Source organism: Apiospora hydei (assembly GCF_038363865.1).
Source record: "Apiospora hydei strain CBS 114990 chromosome Unknown utg000006l_segment0_segment0, whole genome shotgun sequence".
Lineage (NCBI taxonomy): Eukaryota > Fungi > Ascomycota > Sordariomycetes > Amphisphaeriales > Apiosporaceae > Apiospora > Apiospora hydei.
The window spans coordinates 2,393,715-2,420,367 of NW_027117365.1; the positions used below are offsets into that span (position 1 = coordinate 2,393,715).

The 26,653-nt window shown below is 55.2% G+C and overlaps 11 protein-coding genes across 11 annotated transcripts; 6 read left to right on the plus strand and 5 right to left on the minus strand.

Moving 5' to 3' along the window:
• Positions 1-710: 710 nt before the first annotated feature.
• Positions 711-2,833, plus strand: PG997_007944 (WD domain-containing protein; the record flags this gene model as incomplete). The annotated part of the gene is made up of 5 exons (XM_066812259.1): positions 711-734; positions 815-1,421; positions 1,474-2,492; positions 2,557-2,673; positions 2,732-2,833. 5 exons carry the CDS (start codon positions 711-713, stop codon positions 2,831-2,833), a joined length of 1,869 nt encoding a protein of 622 aa, XP_066667601.1.
• A 1,357-nt stretch (positions 2,834-4,190) lies between these two features.
• On the plus strand, positions 4,191-5,664 carry PG997_007945 (uncharacterized protein; the record flags this gene model as incomplete). Its single annotated transcript, XM_066812260.1, has 4 exons — positions 4,191-4,362; positions 4,546-4,811; positions 4,881-5,561; positions 5,635-5,664. 4 exons carry the CDS (start codon positions 4,191-4,193, stop codon positions 5,662-5,664), a joined length of 1,149 nt encoding a protein of 382 aa, XP_066667602.1.
• Positions 5,665-6,551: 887 nt separating this feature from the next.
• PG997_007946 (uncharacterized protein) lies at positions 6,552-8,181 on the plus strand (the record flags this gene model as incomplete). The annotated part of the gene is made up of 2 exons (XM_066812261.1): positions 6,552-6,844; positions 6,945-8,181. 2 exons carry the CDS (start codon positions 6,552-6,554, stop codon positions 8,179-8,181), a joined length of 1,530 nt encoding a protein of 509 aa, XP_066667603.1.
• Positions 8,182-8,788: 607 nt separating this feature from the next.
• Positions 8,789-10,074, minus strand: PG997_007947 (mitotic checkpoint protein bub3 protein; the record flags this gene model as incomplete). The annotated part of the gene is made up of 3 exons (XM_066812262.1): positions 8,789-9,510; positions 9,640-9,996; positions 10,065-10,074. 3 exons carry the CDS (start codon positions 10,072-10,074, stop codon positions 8,789-8,791), a joined length of 1,089 nt encoding a protein of 362 aa, XP_066667604.1.
• Positions 10,075-10,573: 499 nt separating this feature from the next.
• On the plus strand, positions 10,574-11,767 carry PG997_007948 (uncharacterized protein; the record flags this gene model as incomplete). Its single annotated transcript, XM_066812263.1, has 3 exons — positions 10,574-10,637; positions 10,702-11,027; positions 11,087-11,767. The coding sequence occupies 3 exons, from the start codon at positions 10,574-10,576 to the stop codon at positions 11,765-11,767; spliced, it is 1,071 nt and encodes a 356-aa protein (XP_066667605.1).
• A 12-nt stretch (positions 11,768-11,779) lies between these two features.
• Positions 11,780-12,405, minus strand: PG997_007949 (Rpp14 family protein; the record flags this gene model as incomplete). The annotated part of the gene is made up of 2 exons (XM_066812264.1): positions 11,780-12,141; positions 12,195-12,405. 2 exons carry the CDS (start codon positions 12,403-12,405, stop codon positions 11,780-11,782), a joined length of 573 nt encoding a protein of 190 aa, XP_066667606.1.
• Positions 12,406-13,154: 749 nt separating this feature from the next.
• PG997_007950 (uncharacterized protein) lies at positions 13,155-15,373 on the plus strand (the record flags this gene model as incomplete). Its single annotated transcript, XM_066812265.1, has 3 exons — positions 13,155-13,436; positions 13,513-13,591; positions 13,668-15,373. 3 exons carry the CDS (start codon positions 13,155-13,157, stop codon positions 15,371-15,373), a joined length of 2,067 nt encoding a protein of 688 aa, XP_066667607.1.
• Positions 15,374-15,634: 261 nt separating this feature from the next.
• Positions 15,635-16,825, minus strand: PG997_007951 (uncharacterized protein; the record flags this gene model as incomplete). Its single annotated transcript, XM_066812266.1, has 1 exon — positions 15,635-16,825. The coding sequence occupies one exon, from the start codon at positions 16,823-16,825 to the stop codon at positions 15,635-15,637; it is 1,191 nt and encodes a 396-aa protein (XP_066667608.1).
• An 839-nt stretch (positions 16,826-17,664) lies between these two features.
• PG997_007952 (uncharacterized protein) lies at positions 17,665-18,803 on the minus strand (the record flags this gene model as incomplete). Its single annotated transcript, XM_066812267.1, has 2 exons — positions 17,665-18,266; positions 18,386-18,803. The coding sequence occupies 2 exons, from the start codon at positions 18,801-18,803 to the stop codon at positions 17,665-17,667; spliced, it is 1,020 nt and encodes a 339-aa protein (XP_066667609.1).
• Positions 18,804-21,168: 2,365 nt separating this feature from the next.
• On the minus strand, positions 21,169-23,815 carry PG997_007953 (DNA replication initiation factor cdc45; the record flags this gene model as incomplete). The annotated part of the gene is made up of 2 exons (XM_066812268.1): positions 21,169-22,890; positions 23,042-23,815. 2 exons carry the CDS (start codon positions 23,813-23,815, stop codon positions 21,169-21,171), a joined length of 2,496 nt encoding a protein of 831 aa, XP_066667610.1.
• A 1,421-nt stretch (positions 23,816-25,236) lies between these two features.
• Positions 25,237-26,626, plus strand: PG997_007954 (uncharacterized protein; the record flags this gene model as incomplete). Its single annotated transcript, XM_066812269.1, has 7 exons — positions 25,237-25,520; positions 25,655-25,765; positions 25,853-25,866; positions 25,926-26,133; positions 26,187-26,204; positions 26,295-26,460; positions 26,507-26,626. 7 exons carry the CDS (start codon positions 25,237-25,239, stop codon positions 26,624-26,626), a joined length of 921 nt encoding a protein of 306 aa, XP_066667611.1.
• Positions 26,627-26,653: the final 27 nt, after the last annotated feature.

Consider the following 26,653-nt stretch of genomic DNA (forward strand, 5'->3'; position numbering starts at 1 on the left):
GTCCGATATAGCCCACCATCAATATACCTGTGTCAAGATGTGTACATACATGTATGTAGGCAGCCAGCCCTCTTGGCCCCTCCACTGAATGGTTAATACCTCAATACGCTGGCAGTGGATTGTATACTTAGGTACTGTCAAGATTTTTTCTTTCTTTCTATCGTTCGTGTTATTCGCATAACCAATTGGTTCGTCCCAAGCCGATGTCCGGCTTTGCAGTTGCAGAGCTCTCACCTCTTTACAGCGTCCTTAGCCCCCCATCATCCCTGGCCCAAAAGGCCCAATGACGAATGGCGGCAGGGCACGCACCTTCAGTCAGCAGAATGTTGCAAGCTTGCAGGTCGCTTGCAGGTCGCTTGCAGGTCGCTCCCCCAATTATAGTGAAGTGGCCGTCCTAGCAGCAGCCTTGTATTTTAGCGCATTGGATTATTTTAGGCTGCACGAGCCATCCGATGGCACGCCAGCAGCCCAGTCCAGCTAGAGAGCTCTATTCCCAGACGATTATGCCTTCTTTTCGTGGCTCCATCAAATTATTATCGTGATAAGTGTTCAATGTTTTTGAGCCCATTCCCCTCCACGCTTCTCAATTGCCCAACAGCAACCCGTTAGCTACCGACCTGCTGCTTGTCCAATCGCTCAAGTATCGGCCCGGTCTTAGCTGTCGTATGGATGATAAAGATTTCGACAATGCTTTTCGTGATGAAGCCTCCATGGGCGACGGCTCAATCCTCTCGGTAGGTCCTTGCTCGCGTGCTGCCCAATGCTGTGCTGCCCCCCTCTGTATCTATCTATACCCGGCTAATCCAAGTCCCAGACTCGAGGAATAGAGACCTTTACTCGCAAAATCACTACGACTGCTGGCCACCTGGTCGGGCCCTTATCTAATGATTCAGCCAATGGCAATCATTACCAAAGCGCCATGGCCGAGGTACACAAGCAGATGAAGAGACCCGGCATCCAGCGGAGTATGTTCTCCATGGCGAAGACCACTCCGACCGACCTGGTCCGCTCCAAACTCTCTACTACGGAGATCCAGTCCCGCGCGCTCTCCTACCTCTCCGACGACTTGTTACGACAAATACCCGACGAGGACAATACCTATTCATTATTCCAAGGCTTCCAAGCAAGCTTCCCTGAACTGTCCGAGGATGGCAAGAGGCATCGGAGGCGGGTCTCTAGAGGCCGCAAGATGATTGAGGAGCAGCCGCATGCGCCGGACAGCCCGCAACACCTGCACAAGCTGAAGAAGGAGAGGGCTTCCTTCCTCCACGAGCTGGAGATGCTTGGAGTCCGCAAGAACATGGCCAGCAGCGAGATTCGCGAGATCGACAACAAGATTGCTAACCTTGCGGGCATGCGCAAGATCATCTTGGATCGGTTGGCCGGGTTGGAGCAAGAGGAAGCCTTACTTGAACACGATAGTAGGCTTCCCCATGTCTCTTTTTACAGTACAGGTTTTGCTAACAAACGTAGTTATCGATATGGAGGGCCACATCGAGGACGCCCAAATGTTGGTCGACGAGGCCGAGGAGATAGCAAGGGAATTGACGCCTACCAAGGACGACGAGGATGATATGGTCACCGACGAGGACGCGGACGAATTCATGTCCAAGTCCGTCTACGAGAAGATCCCCTCCGCCAACAGCACGCCTTCACGGCCGAAAAGGCACAAGACTATCCGGCGAAAGTCGATGCCCATTTTGCATGAGCATTTTGAGCCGGGCACGGCAATCCGCGAGATCAAGGCCCATACAGATCAGATCACAGCACTCGATTTTGATGTCCCCTTTGGCACAATGGTTTCCTCGGGTATGGATGATCAGGTCAAGGTTTGGGATCTCAATGCCGGACGCTGTATAGGATTACTCGAGGGGCACACGGCGTCCGTCCGAGCCCTCCAGGTTGAGGACAACATCCTCGCCACTGGTGGCAGGGATGCGACCATTCGGCTATGGGACCTTAGCAAGGCGCATTACGACCCTCAAGGAAGCTACGAAGAAGATGAAGACGGTCTTGCATTCGAGAACAAGGATGACCAGCCTGTGGACCCACCCGCTGGAAGCATGTCTGATTGCCCATTGTTCTCCCTGGAAGCACACGTCGACGAAGTCACGGCTCTTCATTTCCGAGGAGACGTGCTCGTGTCAGGCTCTGCCGACAAGACGCTGCGCCACTGGGATCTGAACAAGGGCCGTTGTGTCCAGACTTTGGACGTCATGTGGGCGGCTGCACAGGCATCGCAATCCTTGGGCTCCAGCGAAGGTGGCTGGAGATCAACGAGCAGGTCGAGTTCAGCAGCTGCCGACTTCGTGGGCGCCATCCAGGTCTTTGAGACTGCCCTTGCCTGTGGAACCGCTGATGGTATGGTGAGATTATGGGATTTGCGGAGTGGCCAAGTACACCGAAGTTTAGTCGGCCATACCGGACCAGTAACCTGCCTTCAGTTTGATGATATGCATCTGGTTACCGGCAGTCTGGACCGCAGTGTTCGGGTAAGTTTGAAACTAGATGATTATGACAATGCTTCGTTCGAGAGGTTTGCTAACGTGGCTACAGATATGGGATCTCCGAACTGGTTCCATCTTCGATGCCTATGCCTATGATCACCCCGTTACGAGCATGATGTTTGACGACAGACGAATTGTGTGCGCCGCCCAGGAGGACGTTGTCAAGGTATACGACAAACTTGAATCCCGACAGTGGGAGTGCGGCGCTGGCATTACGCAAGCAGAGGGAAAACAAGACGCCGGCCATCGTCGAGCATGTGCGCATTAAGGATGGATACATGGTCGAAGGACGCCAGGATGGTATTGTCGGCGTCTGGACCTGCTAGCGACGTGCTCATGTACCACCATGTAGATATTAAAAGAGATGATGATATGCACGCATACCTACTGTTACATACCTCGTTCAGCTGCCTTATTATTGTAGGTAGTATCTGTGTATGGAGACAGATTCATACAGGCCGTAGTTCGCATCCGGGTTCACCGTCAAGTCGTTCGTCTTGCGCCAATGGCGCATATAACCCTTTCCATCTCCTTATACCCCGCCCTGGCTTGCACATTTCTTCTTGCAGAAGGAATTGGAGGTGCCATTGGGTACTTACATGCATAGTTCGGACTTAAGGACCACAAGGCCCGGGATTGGTTTCCCCTCTTTGTCTCTGAGCATCACATCACATATGCATCTTATTAATCAGCAATACCAGATATTTGGTGTCGAACCAATGGAGAAGCTCGGGATCCGTCTTTATGTCCACTCCGCGATGCATTATTTCCTAATGCCGATGAGATCATAGATACGCTTGTATCATACGTAGTCGTTCGAGCCCCCTTTGCCGGCCTGGTGCCCACTTACGTAGTCGTACCCGTCTTCCGTATGCAGTAGTGAGGAGCGCAGTGAAGCGGGAAGTGCGGACGGGGGCCGGCCTTGAAGAAACCGAGGGGTGCTTCATCCCCATTGTCAGCATTCGGATAAAATGGAAGAATGAGAGGCTCTCTTGACATCGGAAGTGGAGGAATATATGCCTATAAAAGACTATCGAATTCCCCCATTGTCTGCCGCTTGGAACTATGCATGCTCCTCAAGTTAACCACATCGTGACGTCGACAAATATATTGGATACCTACAATTGACTACTTCAGCTTATTTATCGACTGATTGTCTTGGAGGACGACTATACTGCATTACAAACCCAAAAGTAGAGGTGAGTGACCTGACCCTCGTGTAACTGCACCACGCGTTCAATGCCCCAAGTAGCACCACATCATATGAGCCTATTGGCCGGAAGTTAGGTAGTCTTCATCACTGGAGCTTGAGGCTCCAATGGCGAGGGCTTTCTTCCGGACGATCCTTCTACAGAGCGTGTATCCCAATCGGGTCTCATGAAGCTTTTACAACAAACGACGTTATTGTCGTGAGTTGTTGAAGAGTCGCGAGGAGAAGGATTGCTGCCTTGGAAATATTAGCATCCCCAAGAAGCACAATGGCCCCCTCGCACGCCTGCTCCTTCCTTCGTCAACGGGACCGGCGTAACGGTGCTAACCGCTTCCGGGGCAGTCACACGCGGAGCTCCGTATTTTGGCCGGGAAACCGCAAGTGCCTCCGTTGCTAAAAACAACTACCAGCTACATCCGTTCCGCTGGACAGTCGCTTCCAGTCTTTCTTGATCAGCATTTTAACCTGCAATCATGGCTCCTCTACCCATGGCTCCTCAGCCCAAGAGCCCTTTGGGGCGCTATCGCCTCCTTTCGCCGACGGCCTCGGTCCGGGTGAGCCCGCTCTGCCTGGGCGCCATGAACTTTGGCGAGGCATGGAAGGATTTCATGGGTGCTTGCGACAAGCAGACGGTTGAGCAGATCTGTAAGTTCATCCTTTGAGGTATCCTTGGAGACCGGTGCCTCGGGCTCCATCGAATCACGGCGTGCGATCTTTCCGGTCTGGTGACCCGATAAGGAAACTTGCACGGTCTGACGGGCTTGGCATCATGGGACCGAAACGAGATGGTCTTCGTTCTCACGGTTTACTGACATGCTGGTGTCACAGTGGACTTCTTCTATTCCCAGGGAGGCAACTTCATCGACACTGCCAACAACTATCAGGCCGAGGAATCCGAGACGTGGCTTGGTGAGTGGATGAAGAAGCGCGGAAACCGAGAACAGATGGTCATCGCCACCAAGTACACCACCTGCTTCCGGGCCGGCCGTGGCGATAGCGAGATCCTTGCCAACTTCACCGGCAACGGCACCAAGAGTCTGCACACTTCGGTTAACGCCAGCTTGCGCAAGCTCCAGACTGACTACATTGACCTTGTAAGTCTCCGGGAAGAGCCCAGAGTCTCAACTCACGTACAAATCGGGGCGCTCACACGAGATATATAGCTCTACGTTCATTGGTGGGACTACAGCACCTCGATCCCCGAGTTGATGCAGGGATTGAACACGCTCGTGTCTCAGGGCAAGGTCCTGTACCTGGGTATCAGTGACAGCCCCGCTTGGGTTGTATCCAAGGCTAACCAGTACGCCCGTGATCACGGTCTTCGCCAGTTCAGCGTCTACCAGGGTCAATGGTCCGCGGCTAACCGCGACCTCGAGCGTGAGATTATCCCCATGTGCCGTGAGGAAGGCATGGGCCTGGCCCCCTGGGGCGCGCTGGGTGGTGGCAAGTTCAAGACGGAGCAGCAGCGCGAGCAGCGCAAGCAGGGAGCCCAGGGCCGAGCCGCCGAACCTTCCGAGAAGGATCTCAAGGTCAGCCAGGCTCTCGAGGCCGTCGCCAAGCGCAAGAACACCATCATTACGTCGGTCGCCCAGGCATACGTCATGGCCAAGACGCCCAACGTGTTCCCGATCATCGGCGGTAGAACTATCGAGCATCTCAAGGGCAACATCGAGGCCCTGACCCTGGCGCTCTCCGACGAAGACATTGAGGAGATCGAGAGCGCGGTTCCGTTCGAGCACGGTTTCCCCAACAGCTTCCTCTGGAGCAACAAGACCCCCAAGAACCCGGCTGATGTCTGGTTGCTCAACATGGGTGGCCACTTTGACTACGTCCCGACCCAGCAGGTACGTGTCTCTCCAAGGCTTGATATGCGATTGATCATAGGGACCTGAGTATAAGCTGACCAAATCTTGACAGCCAATCACGCCTTCCGCTAGAGGCGAGTAGAGCCGCCGCTCTCGTTGGCCACGATGGCTCTGGTGGTCTCCGAATAAACGACGATACTGAGTACTTCGTGTGATTGGAGACGAATTCATGGAATCTGGGTGACGGCGTGTCTCTCACAGGCGAGGAACCGGGACATGTGGGTTGCGTTGGGTTTTCATCGCAAGCATTGGGATTGGATGCTTTCAACACACAGGGTGAAATCTGGGAAACGAAGTTTGGAAGCAGACAGCAGTTGGCTTAAAAACGGCGACTGGTATCATTAAGGAAATAGTTCTATGGCTCGATTCACCTCGAGAATTAGTAGTTGATGACCGAATCTCTTGCACGATACCTGCTTCGCATTGCTGGAGAAAGTGCCGAGTCTCCTACATCTAAAGGATATATCTCCTCACTTGCATATGCGTGTACACCAATGGATATTCAAGCTGTCAACTGACAGGGGAGAGTTCGTCGAAACGTTATATGCAGGTCAGTTATTTCAAACAGTGATGGGTTCAATGTCCATATTGTACCTAATCTCCTTGAGGAAGGAAGTGGTCATACTTGCAAGCCCGAAACGGAAGGCACAACCGGCTGTAACTTGCGCTCGCACTTGCACCTGCCCCTGAGCACATCGTGCCTTCCGTATTAGAGCCATTGAACGCAATTTTTGATGCACATTCCAAAATGAGACACGAAAGTGTGACTGTAGAGGAGGATGCATTTCATGACTTCCATGCTCTTTGTAGTTGCAACGATTTCACGCATCGCATCCTCATGCGCCTCAAGCCTTCTGGCCACAACTACCGCTCTTTTCTCATCGTCGGCTGCTAGCCGCCAGCGGGTTTCTGCGTCGAGTACTTTTTGATTGGAGTGTGACATGGTTGAAGGCCACGCTGGCTGGCACAATGTCGAATCCTCCTCCGCGGCGCCTGCAACGAGTACCGTCTATCAACAGCTCCCGGGACCCCATCTCTACTGCTCTTCCGGATACACAGACACAGCCACTTTCACAAGCAAACAGAGGTCGTAGACGCACCAGACTGCACAGGGCAACTACGCAGATCTACTCACAGCATCAGGAAGATGATGCCACGAGAGCTGGCCTGGACAGAGCTGACACTGCTACCTCCGTTCGTGCTAACTCTAGTAAGCGAAGAGCTCGGAGCTTGACAAGCCGTGGAGGATCTCAACGATCAAGGTAAATCGCCATCCTTATTATTGTTCGCACTGGGGCCACCGGCATTACAGGGGGTTGGTCTCTCTCTCTCTGTCGAGAAACATATTTCTGACTGCCACAGAACTCCCGGAACACTGCATGAAGAACATGCCCCTAGAAACATATTTCCGGAACTCGAGACTGGAATCGACTCCGATAGATCCAGCCCTGTAGACCTCAGAGTCATACCAAATACAGGACGGCAGCGTTCCAGCCAACCGCCGCAACCAGTTCAGGCTCTGGTCCATCCCGATACCCCAGGTGGACGCATACGACGAGACACACCACTTTCGCAAGCGACGCAGATCCCAGAAACTCCACGCTCTGAGCGTCCTGTGTCCCGTGGCCGTGGAAGACCCATCACGCCAAGATCCCAATCCAGAGCCAGGAGCCGCTCAAGACGAACAATATTGGGGGAGCTGCCAATAACGAATACAGCAAACCAGAAGGCGCATAGAACCGAGTTCGTACGCGTGCTCAAGGGTGGCTTCATCATCAAAACACCATCAACCGAACAGTACAAGTATCCGAAGGCCAGTAGCCAGCCAGAACACATATGGCGTGCAGGGGACGGCTTCTCAAAGGAGGAGGCAGCCACGGACTTCTTATTCTATGCCACGGGCAAACACAAGCGCAAGAGATCATCAACGCTGCCTCGTATGGGAAAGCTGGCTACTGGGACTGATGAGGCAGAGAGTCCGAGTGTTCGTCAGTCGAATAAAAGGTCTCGAGGAATTGGCATTTACGAGAACCTTGAGCTCCTCAGGGGTGAGCAGAAGGAAGCCTGGCCAACAAAGGCGGATTTTGAAGACTGCACCTTGCCGACCAGACCCAAGAGAGATTTGAGAACAACCCAGCACGATCAAGCCGAAATCACGATCCCGGCAACGTCCAGACCCCAACGTGAGCGGTCGGCGGATAGCCGAAGTACTATCAAGTATGTCCCACGGTCAAAGAAAGGAGCTCTAGACTTTGCCAATTTCCGAGATTTGGAAATTGTGAAACCCACCTTTCTCGAAGATAACTTACTGTCGCAAATCCGAATACCCCGATACGACTCAGAATCAGGAGAGGATGAAGAGGAAGAGGAAGATGAAGATGAAGATGACGAGCGCAGAACGGAGGAGGGCTCACATGCGGATAGTGACTGTGAAGAGTATGTTACTCCATATGCCTCTACTGGAGCTTCGAGTCCGTCAGGAGCCTACTGGGACAAACGTGGCAACCATATTTTCCCCGCCGATGAGGTATACGAAGAGTACGACGAATTTGAGGAAGACGAGGACGACATGAGAGAGGAAGAAAATGCAAGAACATGAAGATGGAGAACGCCAAAAATGGGATCGTTATTAATTTTGCAGGCGGAGAGTTTAATCGCCATATCATCAATGAGCTCAGCCGGTCGGAGTTCATGCATGGCATTTTTTTGGCGACCAAACTAGCATGGGAAACATCACAAAGCTACCAGGTAGATAGAAATTCTGTGTCAAGTAGGTATCATCATAGAACTCATTTTCGTAGTTGTCCCAGCACGTGTCATGTGAGTTGCCACCTATTTATACAAAGGCAGGTATGATATTCGCCTGCCAAATAACGCCGATTCGCCCACGCCAGGTGACGTAACAGTAGTTCCCTCGCCAATTATATGACCACTTTCGACACGACGACAGGATCCGTGGTACCGTTTCCTCAGAGGGGCCTAGTTCTTATCTTGGGGGAGCAGCTGGCCAGGGCCACTGAGGCCAGCCCGTGAACACCTGTAAAGGCATTGGCTTTGGGATTTTGACAGTATTGACATCGATGGATGCTGTAACAAACGGCACACCATCATCTCACACTGTTCCCTTCTGATATGACCAAGTTGCCTGGTCTGCCCACTACCAATTACTCCGCAATCTAGATCCGACTAGGGTCTCTCCTTCGGGTTTACTTGGCACCCTTACCCTTTGCTTCGTTCTCACCAAGCTCCCGAATGACGATCTTGGTGCGGCCCTCGCCGCTGTAGTCCTCCATGCCCGTCTCGAAGCCGGGGCAGACGGCGACAGCGAGGAAGCGGCCGTCGGCGCTGAAGGCCACGGCGGCAACCGAGTCGGCGAACTTCTGGTAGACCTTCATGCGGCGCTTGGCCTCGGCGTCCCAGAGGGCGACAGTGGCGTCGCCGCCGGCACTCGCAAAGGTGTTGCCGTGGACCGGGTGGAAGGCGAGGGCGTTTACAGGGTAGACGACGTCGGTGGTGCCGGCGGCGGCGGTGTTATCGGTCTGCCGGTGGCACTTGAAGGCGTACTTGCGGGCCTGGGACTCGGCGCTGGCGTCGAACCACTCGACGGCGACGCGGCCCTCGATGGAGGAGGTGGCGTAGCCGCCGTCCGACGGCATGGCCGCGACGGCGCGCGTCAGGAACTTGAGCGAGCTCTCGCGCTGCTGCCACGGCGGGGGCGCGCTGCCGGTCTGCGACTCGAGGGCGCCGGCCAGCGTCGCGAGGTCGTAGATGTGCACGAGGCGCGACGTCATGGCCACGATCACCTTGGACGGCGACGCGGCCATGGCGTGCGGCTTGCCGGGTAGTGTCACGGTGAGCGGCGTTAAGGACGGGTTCGACGGGTTGTGGATGTGGAGGGTGCTGTCCCAGGACGCGGAGATGAGGAGGGCTATTTGTGACACAACAATTGTTAATTCTCCCTTCTTTCATTTGTTCGTTCGCCTGCAACCAGCGTGAATCTGCCAGTTGTTCTGCGAACATGGGAGGTGATGTAACAGTGTCGAGGGGCTTCACTTACAATGCGCTTTGCTATAGACCACCCTCCGCACCGGCGCGGTGTGCTTGCTCACGGTCGTCTGCTCGCCGCTCTCGAGGTCGACCCGCCTGACCTCCCAGTCCATGCCCGCCGTGAAGGCCTCGTTGTCGTCGGCGCCGAAGCACACGTCCATGACGGGCGCCCGGTGCTCGTACGTCTTGAGCAGGGTGCCGTGGCTGACGCCGCCCTCGGCGTCGCCGTTCTCGGCGGTGGTGTGTGTGTCGTATAGGTAGACGTTCTTGTCCCAGGACGAGACCAGGAGGCGCGTCGGCGCGTCGGGCGCAAAGACTAGCGAGGAAATGGCATCGTTCGGCGGTTGCGCGAGCTCGAATTGTGTTGCTTTGGAAAGGCAATTAAGTCAGCATTGCGGCGCTTGGAAATTTGGCGGATTGGAATTGGATACGTACTGGGCGCCATGGTTGAGTGAGTCAATGTGCGTCGGCGATGTTGTTATTGTTGGAGCTGGGATCAAACGTTGCGATTCGGAGCTCCTGCTGTCATGTGTCGGCGACGGTTGCTATGGGTGGAATGGGACGGTGCTTGCTGCAATGGAGTCGTCGCCGATAAACAATCAATTGAGAGAGCTCCCATGCTCCCCTATTTCTGCTGAGTAACACCGCCTAAATTTGGCAGGCGTCGCTTCCAGAAGCTCTGGTCGGGCCATGGAGTCATGGAGGGGCAAAGGGCAGGCCTGGACGGCCGGAGAGCTCCAGGCGAGGGGCATTTATTTCATCAATCAATTCCACTCCCTCTTGATGATCCAATTGGTCTCGTCGCATCCCTCATAATCTGCGAGGTTGAAACAATTACTAAATACCTTCTACATTAATCGGCTAAGCCAATACTCTAGTTCTTATTTTCTCTCTCTTTTTCGATCCCGAACTACTTCAGGTGTTATTCGTAGGGCTTCTTCAACATGCCTTTCGCGCAGCTCCTGGTCGGCAGCCCCGGCGCGGGCAAGAGCACCTATTGCGATGGCAGTGAGTGATAGCCCCCGAGCTCGTTTCCCATGCCCACCCAAATCGCTAACACAAGTACGAACAGTGCACCAGTTTATGAGCGCTATAGGCAGAGAATGCTCTGTTGTTAACCTCGATCCCGCCAACGACAAGACCAACTATCCCTGTGCTTTGGACATACGCGACTTGGTCACCCTGGAAGAGATCATGGCAGACGACCAACTGGGCCCCAACGGCGGCGTTCTCTACGCATTTGAGGAGCTCGAACACAATATGGAGTGGCTAGAAAATGGCCTTAAGGAACTGGGCGATTCATATGTACTATTCGACTGCCCTGGACAAGTCGAGCTATACACCCATCACAACTCGCTACGGAATATATTCTTCAAGCTTCAGAAGCTGGGCTACAGGGTAGGCGCTCACCCCTCGACTTCTGCCTCCCTCTCAGATGCGACGCTAATTCCGAGCAGCTGGTTGTAGTACACCTTTCCGATTCCTTCTGCTTGACCCAGCCCTCGCTCTACATCTCCAACCTACTTCTCACCCTTCGCGCCATGCTCCAGATGGATCTCCCCCACATTAACGTACTGACCAAGATCGACAAACTCTCCTCGTACGACCCTTTACCCTTCAACCTCGATTACTACACTGAAGTGCAGGACCTCAACTATCTCCTCCCCTCGCTCGAAGATGAAGCCCCAGGATTGCGCAGTGAAAAGTTCGCCAGGCTGAACTCAGCTGTCGCCGACTTGATCGAGAACTTTGCGCTTGTCCATTTCGAGGTTCTGGCGGTCGAGAATAAGAAGAGTATGATGCATCTCCTTCGCGTCATAGATCGCGCTGGCGGCTATGTCTTCGGAGGTGCCGAAGGCGCCAATGATACCGTATGGCAGGTCGCGATGCGTAACGAGTCGTCCATGATGGAAGCCCTCGACATTCAGGAGCGTTGGGTCGATTCGAAGGAGGCCTATGACGCGGCCGAGAAGGAGGAGGACGAAGAGCAAGCTAAGAGGATGGGACATGCCGATCCCTCTGGTACGGGAGCAACTACACCCGAGTTGATTCCTGATGACGATGATGACCCATACGACGGATTGCCACCGCCCACCGGCGACAGTGGAATTAAGATCGTTAGATCCAATAGAACGTGATACCCATCAGCTTCAATCATCACTGATGTCGACCATATCTTCATCGCCCGAATCATCTTCGACATTCAACGGCGTAGGCATGACTGCTGCTGCCTGTCGCATCCGCTTCGCCTGACTGAACATGGCTTCAAGCGCTGCCTTGTCCTTCTCGCCCGCCTGGTCTTTGACGGCAAACATCAGATTTCGGGCGTGCCGTATGGCAGCCTCCTCGACTTTGCGAATAGTACCACTGACATGAACAACGCGGAATGTGCAAGGTTTGCCATCCCGAACCGGCACGTGATCCATGAAGGTCAGTGCTGTCCACAGCATGCGATACTGCGCTCTTGTGATGCGCAAGATGAAAGTGGATGTTGCATTTGACAGGTATTTTACTAGCAATAGGGTTAGTACTGGGACGAAGACAGCTCCGTATGGCAAGACCTACCTTGAAGACCACCACCTTCAAGCGCACCCGAGCCAAAGTCACCGAAAGTATCGCCCACCTCAGCGCGGATTCCCCTGAGCAGCGCTTGCGGTGTCAGCTTGTCGGTTGTTGGCTGGTTAATGACGACGACATCTGGAACTCCTGGTTTGACACCGATCTCACTGGGATACAGAATGTTCACCAGGAGGTAGCGCTCCTTGATGCGGACCATGGCGGGGGATGTTGCGCGTGGTTTGAAGATGCAAGATGAGAATGATTCCGGGAGATTAGTGACTGGAATAGCTGGAATAACTCCAATCACTGCAGTATCCCGGCGACTCAATAAGCTGCAAACGAGTGTGTATGTGTGGATGTTGTCTCTTGAACTTTGAAGTGAGGCATGAGAATTGATGGATGATTTGAAGAAATTATGGGGCCGAGTTGAACGGTTAGCTCTGCGGCTTGGCGCTATCTTATCGCTAGCCATCCTTGCTTGAGCTTCTGTAGTGGGGGTCCAAACAGCTTCCACAGGCCTGGCCGTGTAAGTCTGTCTCTTCCCCACGGCATAATGGTGAAGACAAACGCAAAGGGCAATACTGCTGGGAGGTACATATAAAACAGATTCACAATGAAAATATATAGGGATAGAGGAAATACACATTCAAGTTGAGTCAGACTTCTCAATGGCACAAATTGCCCGGGCCAAGTCAGGTTGCGTTGCCGATGCGTCTTCTGGAAGCTTACAGTGAAGACCCCACCTCAGATCGGCAGCACCCCTCCTATCGTCGATTACACATCCAATGCTGCAAGTCCTCAGCTATTCTGCCAAGTACTTGCATTGGTACTCAATCAAACTGTCATATACTCATCTGCTGGCGGTTTACCTTGCTTCGGATCTTTTTTTCTGGCTCATGATTCTGGTCTGTAAAATCCCTGTCGGCCAAAGAGAAACAGTGACGTCGGAGACCCCGGATTATCAAGATGTCGGGATCATCGCCACCCCTCAGGGTAGCTCTTCTGATCGTATCTACGACCGCAGCCAAAGACCCTAGCACGGATGCTTCGGGGGCCGTCCTGAAGGATGTGATAGACCAGGAAGGGGGCGGCCGGTGGCAGCTCGTCGACTCCAAGATCGTCCCCGACGTGGTGGCACAGATCCAGCGCCAGATCATGCTGTGGGCCGACGTCGCCGTGCCCGAGGGCGTCAACCTGATCCTGACCACCGGTGGTACAGGGTTCGCGGTGGCTGATCATACTCCCGAGGTACGTACTGATTGCTGCACATTCCAATGGTAGAGAAGAGAGTGTACACGGATTAGTAACTGACTAATTCATACAGGCTGTGTCGGCGTTGCTTCACAAGCAAGCTCCTGGCATTGTTCATGGCATGCTTGCGGCTTCTTTGAGTGTCACACCATGTGAGTAGTCATTTACTCTCTATCTCTCGACAGTGCCAGCACTGGGTTGTGGTCCTGAACTAATGCACTATGGAAGTTGCCATGATGTCGAGGCCCGTCGCAGGAGTCAGGAATAAGTCCGTCATCATCACACTTCCCGGGTCACCCAAAGGTGCAAAGGAGAACCTGCAGGCCGTCCTCAAGACATTACCTCACGCCTGTCTCCAAGCCGCTGGCCAGGAATCGAGAAGCTTGCATGCTGGCGGCGTGAAGAAACTCGAGGCAGATGCAGGTATCAACTCTTCCGGAGGCAGCGGCGTTGGGCATTCTCACTCCCACGGGAGTGGCCACAGCCATTCGCATAACCATGGGCATGATCATGGACACAGTCATTCGCATGCTGGTCACGGCCATGGCCATGGCCCCCTCGTCAGGCACACGGCCCCGAGTGCCAACCCGATGTCGAACGACCCGAAATTGGGGCCAAGCCGGAGGAATCGGGAGTCGCCATATCCCATGCTGGCCGTAGACGAAGCCCTGAGCCAAATCAAAGAGCACACGCCCGCACCGGAGATCGTGGCGACCAAGGTCAACAGGGACCTTCCGGGCTCCATCTTGGCCGAGGACGTGAAAGCCAAGGCGAACGTTCCGGCCTTTCGGGCGAGTATCGTAGATGGCTACGCGGTGGTGGTGCCCCAAGACGGCAACATGAAGAGCGTGTTCCCCGTCGTGTCCGTATCGCACGCAGCGCCGGGCGAAGCCAAGGAGCTGAAAGAGGGCGAGATCGCCAGGATCACCACGGGGGCGCCCCTGCCACCGGGCGCTACGTCCGTCATCATGGTGGAGGACACGGTGCTGAAGACCCTGACGGATGACGGCAAAGAAGAAAAAGAGGTGGAGATCCTCGCCGACAAGGTCCAGGAGGGCGAGAACATCCGCGAGGTCGGCAGCGATATCAAGGCCGACTCCCTGATCCTGCAAAAGGGCGAGCAGATCTCGGCCGTGGGCGGCGAGATCGGCCTCCTGGCGGCCGTGGGCGTGGGCGAGGTCCAGACCTACCGCCGCCCCGTCGTCGGCGTCCTCTCGACGGGCGATGAGATCGTCGAGCACGACCGGCCCGGCGAGCTGCGCCTGGGCGAGGTGCGCGACACCAACCGCGTGACCCTGATGGCGGCGGCGCGGGAGTGGGGCTACGAGGTCGTCGACCTCGGCATCGTGGCCGACCAGTCCGGGTCGCTCGAGGAGAGGCTCCGCGGCGCGCTCCGCCAGGTCGATCTCGTCATCACGACGGGCGGCGTGTCCATGGGCGAGCTCGACCTGCTCAAGCCCACCATCGAGCGGTCCCTGGGCGGCACCATCCACTTCGGCCGCGTCGCCATGAAGCCCGGCAAGCCGACCACGTTCGCGACGGTCCCCGTCAAGACCAACGCCGGCGCGCGGGTCCGCAAGGTCGTCTTCTCCCTGCCCGGCAACCCGGCCTCGGCCCTCGTCACCTTCCACCTCTTCGTGCTGCCGGCGCTGCACCAGATGTCCGGGGTGTCGCCCGCGGGGCTGACCGAGGTCCCCGTCACGCTGGCGCACGACTTCGGCCTCGACAAGCTGCGGCCCGAGTACCACCGCGCCGTCGTCACGGTGGGTAAAGAGGGCGTGCTCTTGGCGTCGAGTACGGGCGGGCAGAGGAGTTCCAAGGTGGGATCGCTTAGGGGGGCGAATGCGCTGTTGTGCCTGCCGGCTGGGGACGTGCCGAAGAAGAAGGGGGAGAAGGTGCGGGCGCTCTTGATGGGCGGCGTTCGGTGCGAATAAAATCATGTACATAATATCATGAACTGTTCTTTGTTTGACTTGTGCAATTTCCGAATAGATGCACTGGGCGCGGTCACTATAGCGCGTGATATGAACGTGATACTTGGTACTGTGTCTGCTACTATAGATACAAACATCAGAGTGACAGAAGTTTGCTCGAACCTTTTAACAGCCATGACCAAAGAATGCCAGTTGTACAATTCATTACTCCTGCCTAAGTACATACGTTGCTTCACATATATAAGTAGGCATGCCTGGCGTTTATGACCCGCCCACATACCCGCTAACACAAACCCGCAAATCGCCCAGCAGATACGGCGACACGAGCGTGGCCTGTCTCCCGACCTTGACGAGCGCCGGCTCGTGCTCCAGCCTCTCGATCTGCCGGCGCCACGCGCGGACCTTGTCTGCCCACCGCTCCGCCCGCGCCTCCCCGGGCAGCAGCATCTGCAGGCCCTCGAGGCCCTGGCAGACCATGACGTTCTCCCAAAGCCGCTGGCGCCACGTGTTCTCATAGGCCGCGTTGCCCGGGTTCCCGGACTCGTTGTGGGCGTGGTCCTCGGGCACGTACCACCAGTGCGGCTTCCAGCCGTCCCGAAACTCGGCGCAGCCGGCGACCTGCGTCCGCATCTCGGCCAGGCGGGGGCGGAACCGGCTGCTGTTGATGGTCCAGGTCAGGGCGATGTTGTGGTTGGGCCCGCTGTAGTCGTTGTCCTTGTAGGGCCCCGTGGGATAGACCATGCGGCGCTCGTCGGGCGGGGTCGTGATGCGTGTCTTGTGCGGGTCGTACTCGCCGTGGAGGTGGCAGGCGAAGTCCGGGACGCCGTACTTGATGTACTCGATGCGGGTCTCGGGCGCTAGAGGACGGTGGTCTTTGTGAGCGCCCGGGTCCAGCACGGCGTCCAGGTCCGGCCCGAACAGCTCGCCGTAGATGGCGAGGTGGAACAGCGTCTCCGACGGCGCCGAGTCGATTGTGTAGGCGTCGTCGACGCCGCCGTTCCAAAAGTCCGGGATGGCGTACCACTGCTCGCCGACGCACTTGTCGATGACGTCGGTGACGGGGTTCATGAGGGAGAAGCGCAGCGCGTGCAGCTCGCGGATGCGCGCCAGCGTCAGACCGCAGTCTGCTTCGCCGGTGGCCAGCTCGAGCAGGCCGTCGAGCCCCTCCCGCAAGCAGAGCGCCAGCCGCTGCTCGTTGGCCGCGGACCGGCGGGCCCAGCGGCCAAGCTCTCGGGCCACCGCGGTGACGAGGTAGTGCGGCGAAGGGCGGAAGAAGACGCGCGTTTGGGCCGCCGCCAGGCGCAGGATGGTGCTTGGCCGGGCAGCGTCCATGGCGTGGCGCAGGGCCCGGCAGGCCGAACCGGCGCTTAGGAGATCCTCGATGGTGTGCAGGTGGTCGGGCAGCAGCGCCAGAAGCTCGGGCGGGAGCGACAGGAGAGACACTGGAGCCATATTTATTTTGTTGGAGATGGCAGAAGAGATTGATCAAATGCACACTGCGTTCTTGTGTCTTTCAGTTCAAACGGTGTTTATAAGAAGTAAAGGTGGTGCGCAGGCAGCAGCTCAAGTCGAGATCGACATTGAGTGTAGTAAGTCAGCCCGTAAGGCAATTGCCTGTTTAGGTTACCGGTTGATTATCATTAGTGATTGTTGCCGATCTGGCTGGGGCGGGGGTGACTCCCACGGCCAGCCGGTGTTCCACTAATGCTGGGTGGCTTAGGTACTTGTAGTAGCAAGCAGTCTGTCTGCCAATCATGAAGCGCATGTGCTTCCTCAACAAGAACCATCATGTGCTTGGTCACACATTCACTGCGATCCATGTTACCAACGAGAGTATGGGGGTTGGGTTATCCTAACGAGTGCCTTGTATGTATGGTTTTCTATCAAACAGAAAAGAGGGAGAGAGAGAATTCCAAAACCTACTTCTACAACCTCTTTGAATAACCCAAGTTAGAAGAAATGTTCGTAGACGCTCGTGATGATTCGTAATGACCGACCGACAAAAGAAAATGATGAAAAAGAAGGAAAAACAACCCCAATGCCAACGCATCTATAGTGGGCGCTGCTTGCTTGTTAGCTGTTGTTGCTGAAAGCATCGCTGGCTGGTTGGCTGTTCTTGTGTTTCCAACTGGTTACGTTCCCTACCATTAGTCGCTCCTCTTTTCCCTTCTCGAAAACTTCATCGCTGATCCAGCCGCTTATGAATCTCAAAGTGCGTACGAGATAGTAGAGAGATAAGAGCAAGGCGAGAGAATAGGCCTCATACTAGCTGGTATGTATGCACGCCGTCGTTATTCTTCGTGTTCGTGGAGGTATTCCTGCTCGAGGGCGGCTTTCTTTGCCCCAGCTCCGGTCTGACCCTGTATCATAACCATGCCGTCGCCGTAGCCGTCCTGGATGCCGCCCGTAAAGCTCTCCATCGTCCAGGCCACGAGGCCGCTGAAGATCTGGCCGACCTTGCCGTCGCCGGCCTTCTGAAGCCGGGCGCTCAGGTGCACACTATGCTTCCCGACGCTGTTGGCGAACCAGTACCCGTGCGCCACAATCTGGCTCGAGAGTTTGTATTGGCGCTCGTATTGGACGCCCACGCGCCCCATGATCAACACGGCGCACCAAATCGCGTGCAGCGCCACCATGGCCAGCGCCACCGCCTGCTGCACCCCGCGGTGCAGGAATGTCTTGCCCCGATCCGTCGGGCGCCGAATCGCAATCCTACGTGTCGGCCGGGGTCGCTCCGCCAGGAAGGGGGCCGACCGCAGCAGAATGTCCGTCTCCAGCTCGTTAAGGTTGTCGGGGCATGCGCGCAGATAGTAGGCGACGCCGTCGATGTACGAGCGGCGCTCGAAGGAGGCGTCGTCGAGCTCTTCCGAAGCTATGGCTGTGAGATGTTGACCTGTTACACAAAATGCATTAGTGGAGGAGCTCCCCAATCACATGTCAAAAAAGGGATCGAGAAGCGAGTCAGCTCCAAAAGAAGTGGGCGGAAGTGGGTGCATAAAGCGTGTTAAGTACCTTGGCGTGCATATCTCCACTTGACACCTGAAGGCGACCAGCGGCTCTCATGGGACTCACCCCCGGCTGGCAGCCGCTCGTCCCTGGCTATTTGTTTCCGGGCGGCCTGTTGCATGAGCTTCAAGTGTTGCTCTTCCAGGACGGGCGCTAGGGGTGCACCGTATTGCTGCTGCTGGGGGTAATGCTGATACTGAGGCGGCGGAGGGTAGTATTGCTGCAGCTGTTGAAGCTGCTGTAGTTGCTGTAGCTGCTGCTGCTGATGGTGGAGCTGTTGTCTGCTGTAGTCCAAGCTAGCAAGGCTGCTGCGGCTGCTCACCGATGTGCGGGTGGAGGACGAGGTGCTGCTGGAGGCGTAAAGAGTGGTGGCATTGGACTCGGCTTCGGAGATTAGCGACTCGGCAGACCCGGAGGCACTCATAGCAGTCTCAGCATAGGTGCGGCTGGACGACGTGTTGGGGGCGGCCGCCGATATGGAGGTCGAGGCAGATCGCCGGCGGGACGGTGGCGGAGGGGAGGTGCATTCTTAAGGTTGCTGATGCTGGCGGTCTTCCGAGGCAGCTTCAGGCGCAGGGAAGAGACCTTGGAGGAGACCGACTCGGGCACCAGCATGTTGAACATGTCTCCAGCCAAGGTTGAAAGATCGATCTGCTCCATCTTCGGGGGACAGGAAGGGAAGGGAAGCCGCAGCTGTTATACGGGCAGCCGGTACGCCAGTACGCCAGTAGCACTCACTCGCTCGCTGTATCCTTCTCGCTCGGCTGTTTTGGGGGGGGGGTGCGTGTTCCCTCCGACTAGTGAATGCGGTGGCTTGCGTGGCTAGAGTCTGTATCCCATGTTTACCAGACAAGTAGAGTTCGGAGAGGCTTGACGACCGAGGAGGGCAGAGAGAATCAGAAGGAAAGAAAAGGCCCAAGGCAATGGGGTTAATATACCGAAAGCAAAAAAACACAGGGCAAGAAAACCTCCGCTGCTGCGGTGTGTGGGTAGGGGTAGGCGCGATTCTTGAGGCTCTACTCTGGTACAGGTAGGTAGCCACACCACAACTGCCTCTTCTTGCACTAGGGATAGGGATGGAGATCGTTTGATGCGATCCAGGAAAGAAAGTGGGCGGATGGCCTTATCTGGCGTGTCAGATTTTCGAGATCCCTGTCTCCCGCTTTTCTATGTTTCTCCAGTACCTGGCGGCCAAACACGACTATGCAGCTGGGAGGTTGACATGTGCGATAGCCTGTGCGACACCCACGTGCGACTTATACACGCCATGTGAAGATCCGTTCGCGGCGAGGCCAAACGAAGGAAATACGACTCACGTCTCCAGCAGTAACACGAGTCCTCGAAACTTTGTCGACAGGGCCACTTTGCCTTATCTGCCTGCGAGCCAATTGCCTACCTAGGTAGGTAGGTTCCATGATTATGCGAAAGGCATATCTGATCAAATGCATTTGTCGGATGCTCCAGACTTTGGGGGAGCAGCTGAGCAAATAGTAGTAGCAGCTGCTGCGGATGGAGGGGCAAATCCGGTGAAATCGTGCTACGGATCCGAGATATGATTGATTGCTGGCTTTGACTCGAACAGCCTAGCCCCAACCAAACTAGATATCATGCGTTTATTATTAGTGTACAAGTGCATACTTCTGATATATTTATTAGAGCATACATGCATTGCAATTGACGCACACTGCACTCTCTCCCTCCACCCGACCAGTTCAGTTGCACGGCGGCATGAGCAAGTTCGCCAGATCGCTTCTACTTGCCGGCTCGTAACCGACGAGTTGCTGTACGGCCCGATTAGATGTTGGGCTGGGTATGTTGTAAAGTATGCAGGTACGTGCAGTTTGTTGTTTGTTTGTTATCGACTCTGCGGTATGCCGCCTATCTGTCGGCTAGTCTGTCCGTCCGTTCGTGTAAGTGATGGACGGTAGTAGGTAGTTGAGCTGAGACCTGTGGCGCCCTGTTGTGCAACAACGATAGCCAACGTTCGTTCCGCTAGTCCATCGACTTTGGAAACCCCCATAACACACACGCAACACATACGCACATACGCACTGCTGCACTGCTGCACTCACTTGGATCGTCCACATCTGCCGCAGTGGCCACCCGCCACGTGTGATGAAAACGGGTGCTCTGCGCGAAACCTTGCACCGGATTTGGAATTGCTTCATTTGGATCTGGTCCCGTCACAGCCGACAACAGACTCCTTCTAGAAGCCGTCGTCTTTGTATTGCTATTGGTATATGTTTTGTCAACACAACGGCTGAGCTTGGTTTCAGGTTCTACCTGACCTGGCTTGCCCACTACGTGCATATCAATTCATTAGGCCTCTGCAGAACAGCTTCAACTGATTTCAGGCGACCCGTGAGAACCACACAGTATGTCAGATCGTCATCAAGAGATGAGGTGCATATCATTCAGTGTATATTATTTCGACAAGTTTAGGAGGCCTGCAGGCATGCCATCATGGTGCTGTCGATGGCCCTAGCAAGTACTTACTTGCGCCCATTCATAGATATTAGTCCGACCACTTAGTCGGCTCATATCTATCGTAAAAGCTCCATCATTATCCATGCATCGTGAATGTCCTCCTCGATCGATCCTCCTCCTCCCAGTTAGCCCGTACAAGACCAAGAGCTGCCTGAAGAAAAAAAATGTACGGAAGCAGGTATATCGGAACCATAGCGATCCTTCGCCCCAAACGCCGCGCCGCAATATGCTCTTATGCTTGAAAATGGCACCCTCACCCTTTCCAGAAGACCCCCGACCGGCCTGTTCTTCGGCCTCGTTGTTTATCCAACAACGGCCTTAGAACTCAGGCTCTCCAAGAAACCAGCCAAATCCTCCTTCCGCACTTCTACGACGCAGTGCTCGAAGCTGTCGATGCGGACGCGCGCATTGGTTTCTGCTATCACATCCTGGAAAGCACTGCCAAACTTGTTGAGCCCGTAACCGCGGCGTCGCCTCTCCTCGAGTTCCTCCTCGTCATCCGAGTCATCGTCCGAGTCCGAAAGGTCGCTTCCTTCCGATTCTGTTTCATCGTCATCCTCGTCGTCCTCCTTGTTGTTAGATTGGCGCTCCGCTTTCTTCGCCGCTCGCTTTTCCTCCTGGACCTTACGCCTGGCTTCGCGCTCTTTAAGTTTGGCCTCCTTTTTCGCGGCCTTCTCCTTGGCGCCCTCCCGATCGAGGAATGCAAGATCCGGGCCGCCGCCGCCACCCGTGCCGACAACAACATACACGCCACGGCTTTCATTTAGGCTCGCAACTACTAGAGGCGTGCCGCGACCGCCATGCGCCAGCTTGCCGTTGGTGTCGCGTTCTTGTTCCGCAAGGGCTTCGCCGATCCAAAGTGCCAGCTTGGTCAAAGCGGCAGGGTGACTAAATAGCGGCACGTCCGGCCCGTCCTTGATGACACACATACGGAAGGCCAGCAGGTGCTTGATTTGTCGCTTGCCAATGAGCGAGGTGCCGGTGCGGAAGATGGCCCTGTGCAGATACTGGGCCGTTGGCAGACCGGCTTTAAGGGCATCTATGTCCTCGAGCGCATCATAGGCGTCCCAAAAGCGAGAAACCCACTCCTGGCTCTCAGCGAAGCCGTGGTCGTCGGCCACATCACCCGCATCTGCAAGCTGGGATAGAGACTGGCTTGATATGGCGCCAGCTCCTTGATTGTGTTTGCCGACTTCGAGAAGTGCACCAATAACAACGCCGACATCTTGAGCAGAAAGCGTCGCACGCCAACCCCAGCTGCGGACAAATCCCCAGCCGTCTTTTGCCCCTGCTCGGTCGCGACCGTCCGTCTCTGCTGCCGGGACCATGTCATCCAGGTTGTAGAGTGACGCGTATTTTAGGAGCTTGGTTCTCAACTCCTTCTTCAACATCATATCCATGTGGACATAGCTTTGCTTGCACTGCACCAGACTGACGCCCATTTTTGCGAGTAGCTTGTGTAGGCGCTTGAGCCCGCTGTCACTCCATATCCGCAATCTGGAAAACAGGTAGGGTGAGTGCAGCATGCTGTCATAGAGCGACCAGTGTCTGATAAGGAGAAACTTTGGTTCAGGTGATAGCCTGATGGATGTGTCCTCGGGACTGCGTGCCGTGGTTGGGATGATGCCTGCATTCTCTGCAGGCGAGACTCTTCCATTCTGGGAAGAAAGCTCAGGTGGGTTCAAGCGTCGAACTTCGTCACGGAGAAGCTGCCGCAGCCTTGCTCCACGGACGCCCATCCAGCCAGACATTGGTTTCGAGTCGGATCCGCGGACAGTGACAGCCAGGCCGGCAGACGAACGACCATAGAGCTCCATAGAGGTGACGCCAACAATTGTGAGCCACAATAGATCGTTATCCTCCCTACCGAGCTCCGACGCGAGGGAGTAGACCATGGCGCTGATAGGTTCGGAATATGACGCTCCCATGCGGTAGTAATTTCGCAGCACCGTCTCGTGTTGTTGCTTCATCCGCAGGAGCTTCCTTCGAAGTGCGCGGGCCGATGGTCGTTTAGGGGGGCTGAGCTGCCGATGGCGGGTCTTCTGCATCGTCGGAGAAAATCCCGGGATCCCTAAGAGATACAAGGCCTCGAGGCGCTGGGCGTGGAGAGTCGGGTATAGGAGTTGACTTTGCCATGTTAGCCCATGAAATTGCATACTGGATGTGGTCACTTACAGAGTTGCTCCGCCGCCTTTGCTTTGGTCTGTCATCGTTGTCTTCGCTACTGTCGTCCCGATCTGACCATGATTTTCTTTTCTGGCCAGGTCTAGGCTGCTCTATTTGTGGCACCTCCTCCTCCTCCTCTTCCTCTTCCGAGTCACTATCGCCATACAGATCATCGTCGTCCTCTATGTCAGGCATATCCACGAGGGCGAGATACGCGTCTCGTTCGGTAGTCAGGCTTTCCACAATGTCACCATCGTCAAACACAATGATACCTCCTTTTCCAGGCTTGTATGCACGCCCAACTCGCCCGGCTTGGACGCCCTCAGGTGCTCGTGACTTGTAACTCGACGAGATTTCGGATGGGGGCTCCAATGGGTACCCGCCGAACACATTGCTGAGGTTCCAAGGCCGGTGGGAGTCGAAGACCCAGACTTCGACACCGTTGAAGCTGGCTTCTTCTCCTTCCACTTCGAGGTTGAGTATCGTGCCCATGTCAACCATGCCGCCCACTCCAAGACATATGACCAATCCTCCACTGCCGCCGCGGGTTTCCATCATGGGGGCCACGAGTTCCTGGCCTGCACGTTCGAGATCGCCATATCCTGCCACAGGATGGATTTTGTGTGGGATGTAGTCATGTTTCAGCAGGCGGGTCAGGATTCGACAGGCGCAAAGAGCATCGGGCTCGAGGGCGACGAGGACTAAGACGGGAGGCGAGAGGGGATGCCGGGTTCTCTGGAGGTGTAGATACAATTTCGAAATGAACTCGCGTGGTAGATACATCTTCAAACGCGACTTGCCTACCTACAGACTCCAATTCATGGATGCTGCAGGGTAGACTCGAGTCCTGGGGGGTTACCGGTCGGGGAGGTGGTGAGCGAGAAGCGAAGGCACGCGTCCAAAGTATCTGTGTGCGTTATGGCGTTCGACACTTAGAGCACACTGAAGAGTATGGGCATTGCGGTAGGAACCGAGATACGACGGATTGGTGCTGGGTAGGTATGTTTCCTGAGAAGAATGTTTGGTACAGTATGTATAATGGGCTTCAATGCTTCGTCTCAATTCATGGTCAGGACGTGTGGGAGTAGTCCACCTAAGAGCAAGCCGGCCAAAATAGGTGTGCAGACAATCCTAGGTGATTCAATTAGGCCTGGCTGTTTTCCAAGACGCGCCTTCCCCATCGAGAGACGCGACTCGCGTACCCAAGTACTTTGCTTTGCACTCAAAGCGCTAAGTGCTTTCAATTAAAATGCGAGTGTGCCAGCAAGAAGCCAATGAGATCATGGCTGTTGGTGACCCGGGTGGGGCTGCACTGTTTTTGTGCCACTTTGCAGCCACAGCTTTGGCACAGCTTAGGCACAGCTTAGGCACAGCTTAGGCGATTCCGAGGTGACCTAGCAGTCTACACCTGCCACAATGGGCGGGGAAGGGTGTGTGTGTGCCACCATCACGGCCATCCATTAACAAACTCCATCTACACGAGATTGAGACGTGTTGCTCCTAATTCGAGTCGACTTTAATCGCCAAGACCAGAGTCTGAAGAACTTTGCTTTGTGCACTATTTCGTTTTCGTCGGCCGAGTAAGGTGCGCATTGACCGATCTATATGGCTGTATACATACCTAGATGTTTGCCTGATTGCTCCAGTTGTTCCAAGGTTATGGCTGTCTTGTCCAATCGCCGCGTCTCTCACAAAAGACGTCGCAGTGGAGTGCGTGCGGATTGTCCTAGCGCTGCAATCAACAACAGAAGAACCCATAACTGCAAGTACCGTAGTAATGGTCGCAATGGCCAACAGCTGTAAGAGAGGGCGGAAGCTCAGAAAGGCAAGGGGGAACGATGGGGGGCCATTGGAGTACATACGCAGGATCTGGAAATTGGACACTGCATCAGAGCTGCAGGAGAAAGCCCAGGGTCCAGACCAGATGCATACTCCGGGTGCCATTCCCCCGGATACATAAGATCAAGGTCGCTCGTCTCAGTCACACCTGAGCCGGAGCTTACCTGCTTTATGTGAATCTTTGCTCCTGTCAATGGCCCAAAAGCATACTTGTTGAGTTGCTGTCCCCTCCTCCTCCCTTTTATACGGTGCTGTGCTGGCTCCGTATCTTTTATCTTTGGAGTAGGATAACTAGGGCCGTGGCTCCCCCTGCTCTTCCACGGTCTTGGCGTCTGACCATCCTACAACGCCCAATGTCGACGGCCATGACAGACCGAGGCGACACTGACGAAGCTGCCGCAGTCGGTAGCGCCTCGGACGACGGCGCGAGTTCAGCTTCGACAGCCCACAATGCCCATGCGACATTCCCGGACTGGGGATCTGCCAGTGATTTCGACGATTCCGGGTTAGAAGAGCTCATCTCGGAGCATGCGACCTCGCGGCCCGCTCGCTCCACCGCCAGCGGCAGCAGTGAGCTGGGGGACACGCTGGACGACGACTGGCGCTCCTTGACGAGCAGCATTGTCCAGCATAACTTTGAGAATGGAAGGTACTCTCACATCTCGTATTCTCTCGACACCCAGTGAAGAAAAGCAGGTCGTTGACGAGTCTGGCAAGGCGGTATCACCGGTACAGAGGCTCACAACCGTATCCCTGGCCGAATGATGAGCTGGATTGTGCCAGGGAAGAAGAGCTGCGCGAAGTGTTCAGTGAACTGTTGGACGGACGCCATTTCATATCCCCAATCGACGAAGGAGCTCAAAAGATTGTCGATCTGGGCTGCGGCGATGGTCGGTGAGTCTGTCATCTTCACTTTTGGGCCAGACGCCTAATTTTTGCCATGCATACCTCTCTAACTGATACAATTGAACCGTCGTTCAGATGGGCTTCCGAAGGTAGCTGCTCACCAACGTTGGTTTGAGTATGTGTAATGTGCTAATTACTTACCATGCAGTGGCTGAGTTGTTTCCGGGTGCGGAGGTGGTCGCTATGGACATTTCACCCATCCAGCCTGTGTTCGCACCTCCTAATCTAACCACTCGCCTTGCGGATATTGAAACGGACTTGGAAGGGGTCAGCGATATGCCAAGCGATCTTGTTCACTTGGAACGCGTGGCTCCATATCTCAGGCGACCAAAAGATTTGATGAAAACGATCCTGACGTAAGTGTATTACCAAGCGACCGGTTCCAGTGTGCGAGGCTGATGTGTACTAGAAACCTGCGACCTGGAGGGTAAGCCGCATACCGCCATATACGCTTTGCATATTCTGCTCCTTTCCATGGGGATTGTGGCGTTCCGCTACTAATACATGCCTTTTTTAGCTGGGTCGAGTTCAAAGATATGCAGACCAAGGTCTTCAGTGATGACGCACCGATCCCTCCAGAGAACGGCCTTGCCTACGCCGCTTATCTGTTTAACAAATCCCAGAAAGAGAAGTTCGGCTTCGACCTGGACACGGCCTGGAATCTACCGCAGGCGCTGAGAGAAGTAGGCTTTGTCAATGTCAGGCAGGTCATGTATAAATCCCCTATAGGCCCGTGGCCAGACCACCCGCGGGGAAATGGCTCGGCTACCTGCTCCAGAACGCCCTCCGGCAAATCGTGGAGCCTCTGGCGCTGAGGCCACTACAGTCTCTAGGCCTATCGCAGAGTGACATAAGCGCCGTCATACACGATTTCGA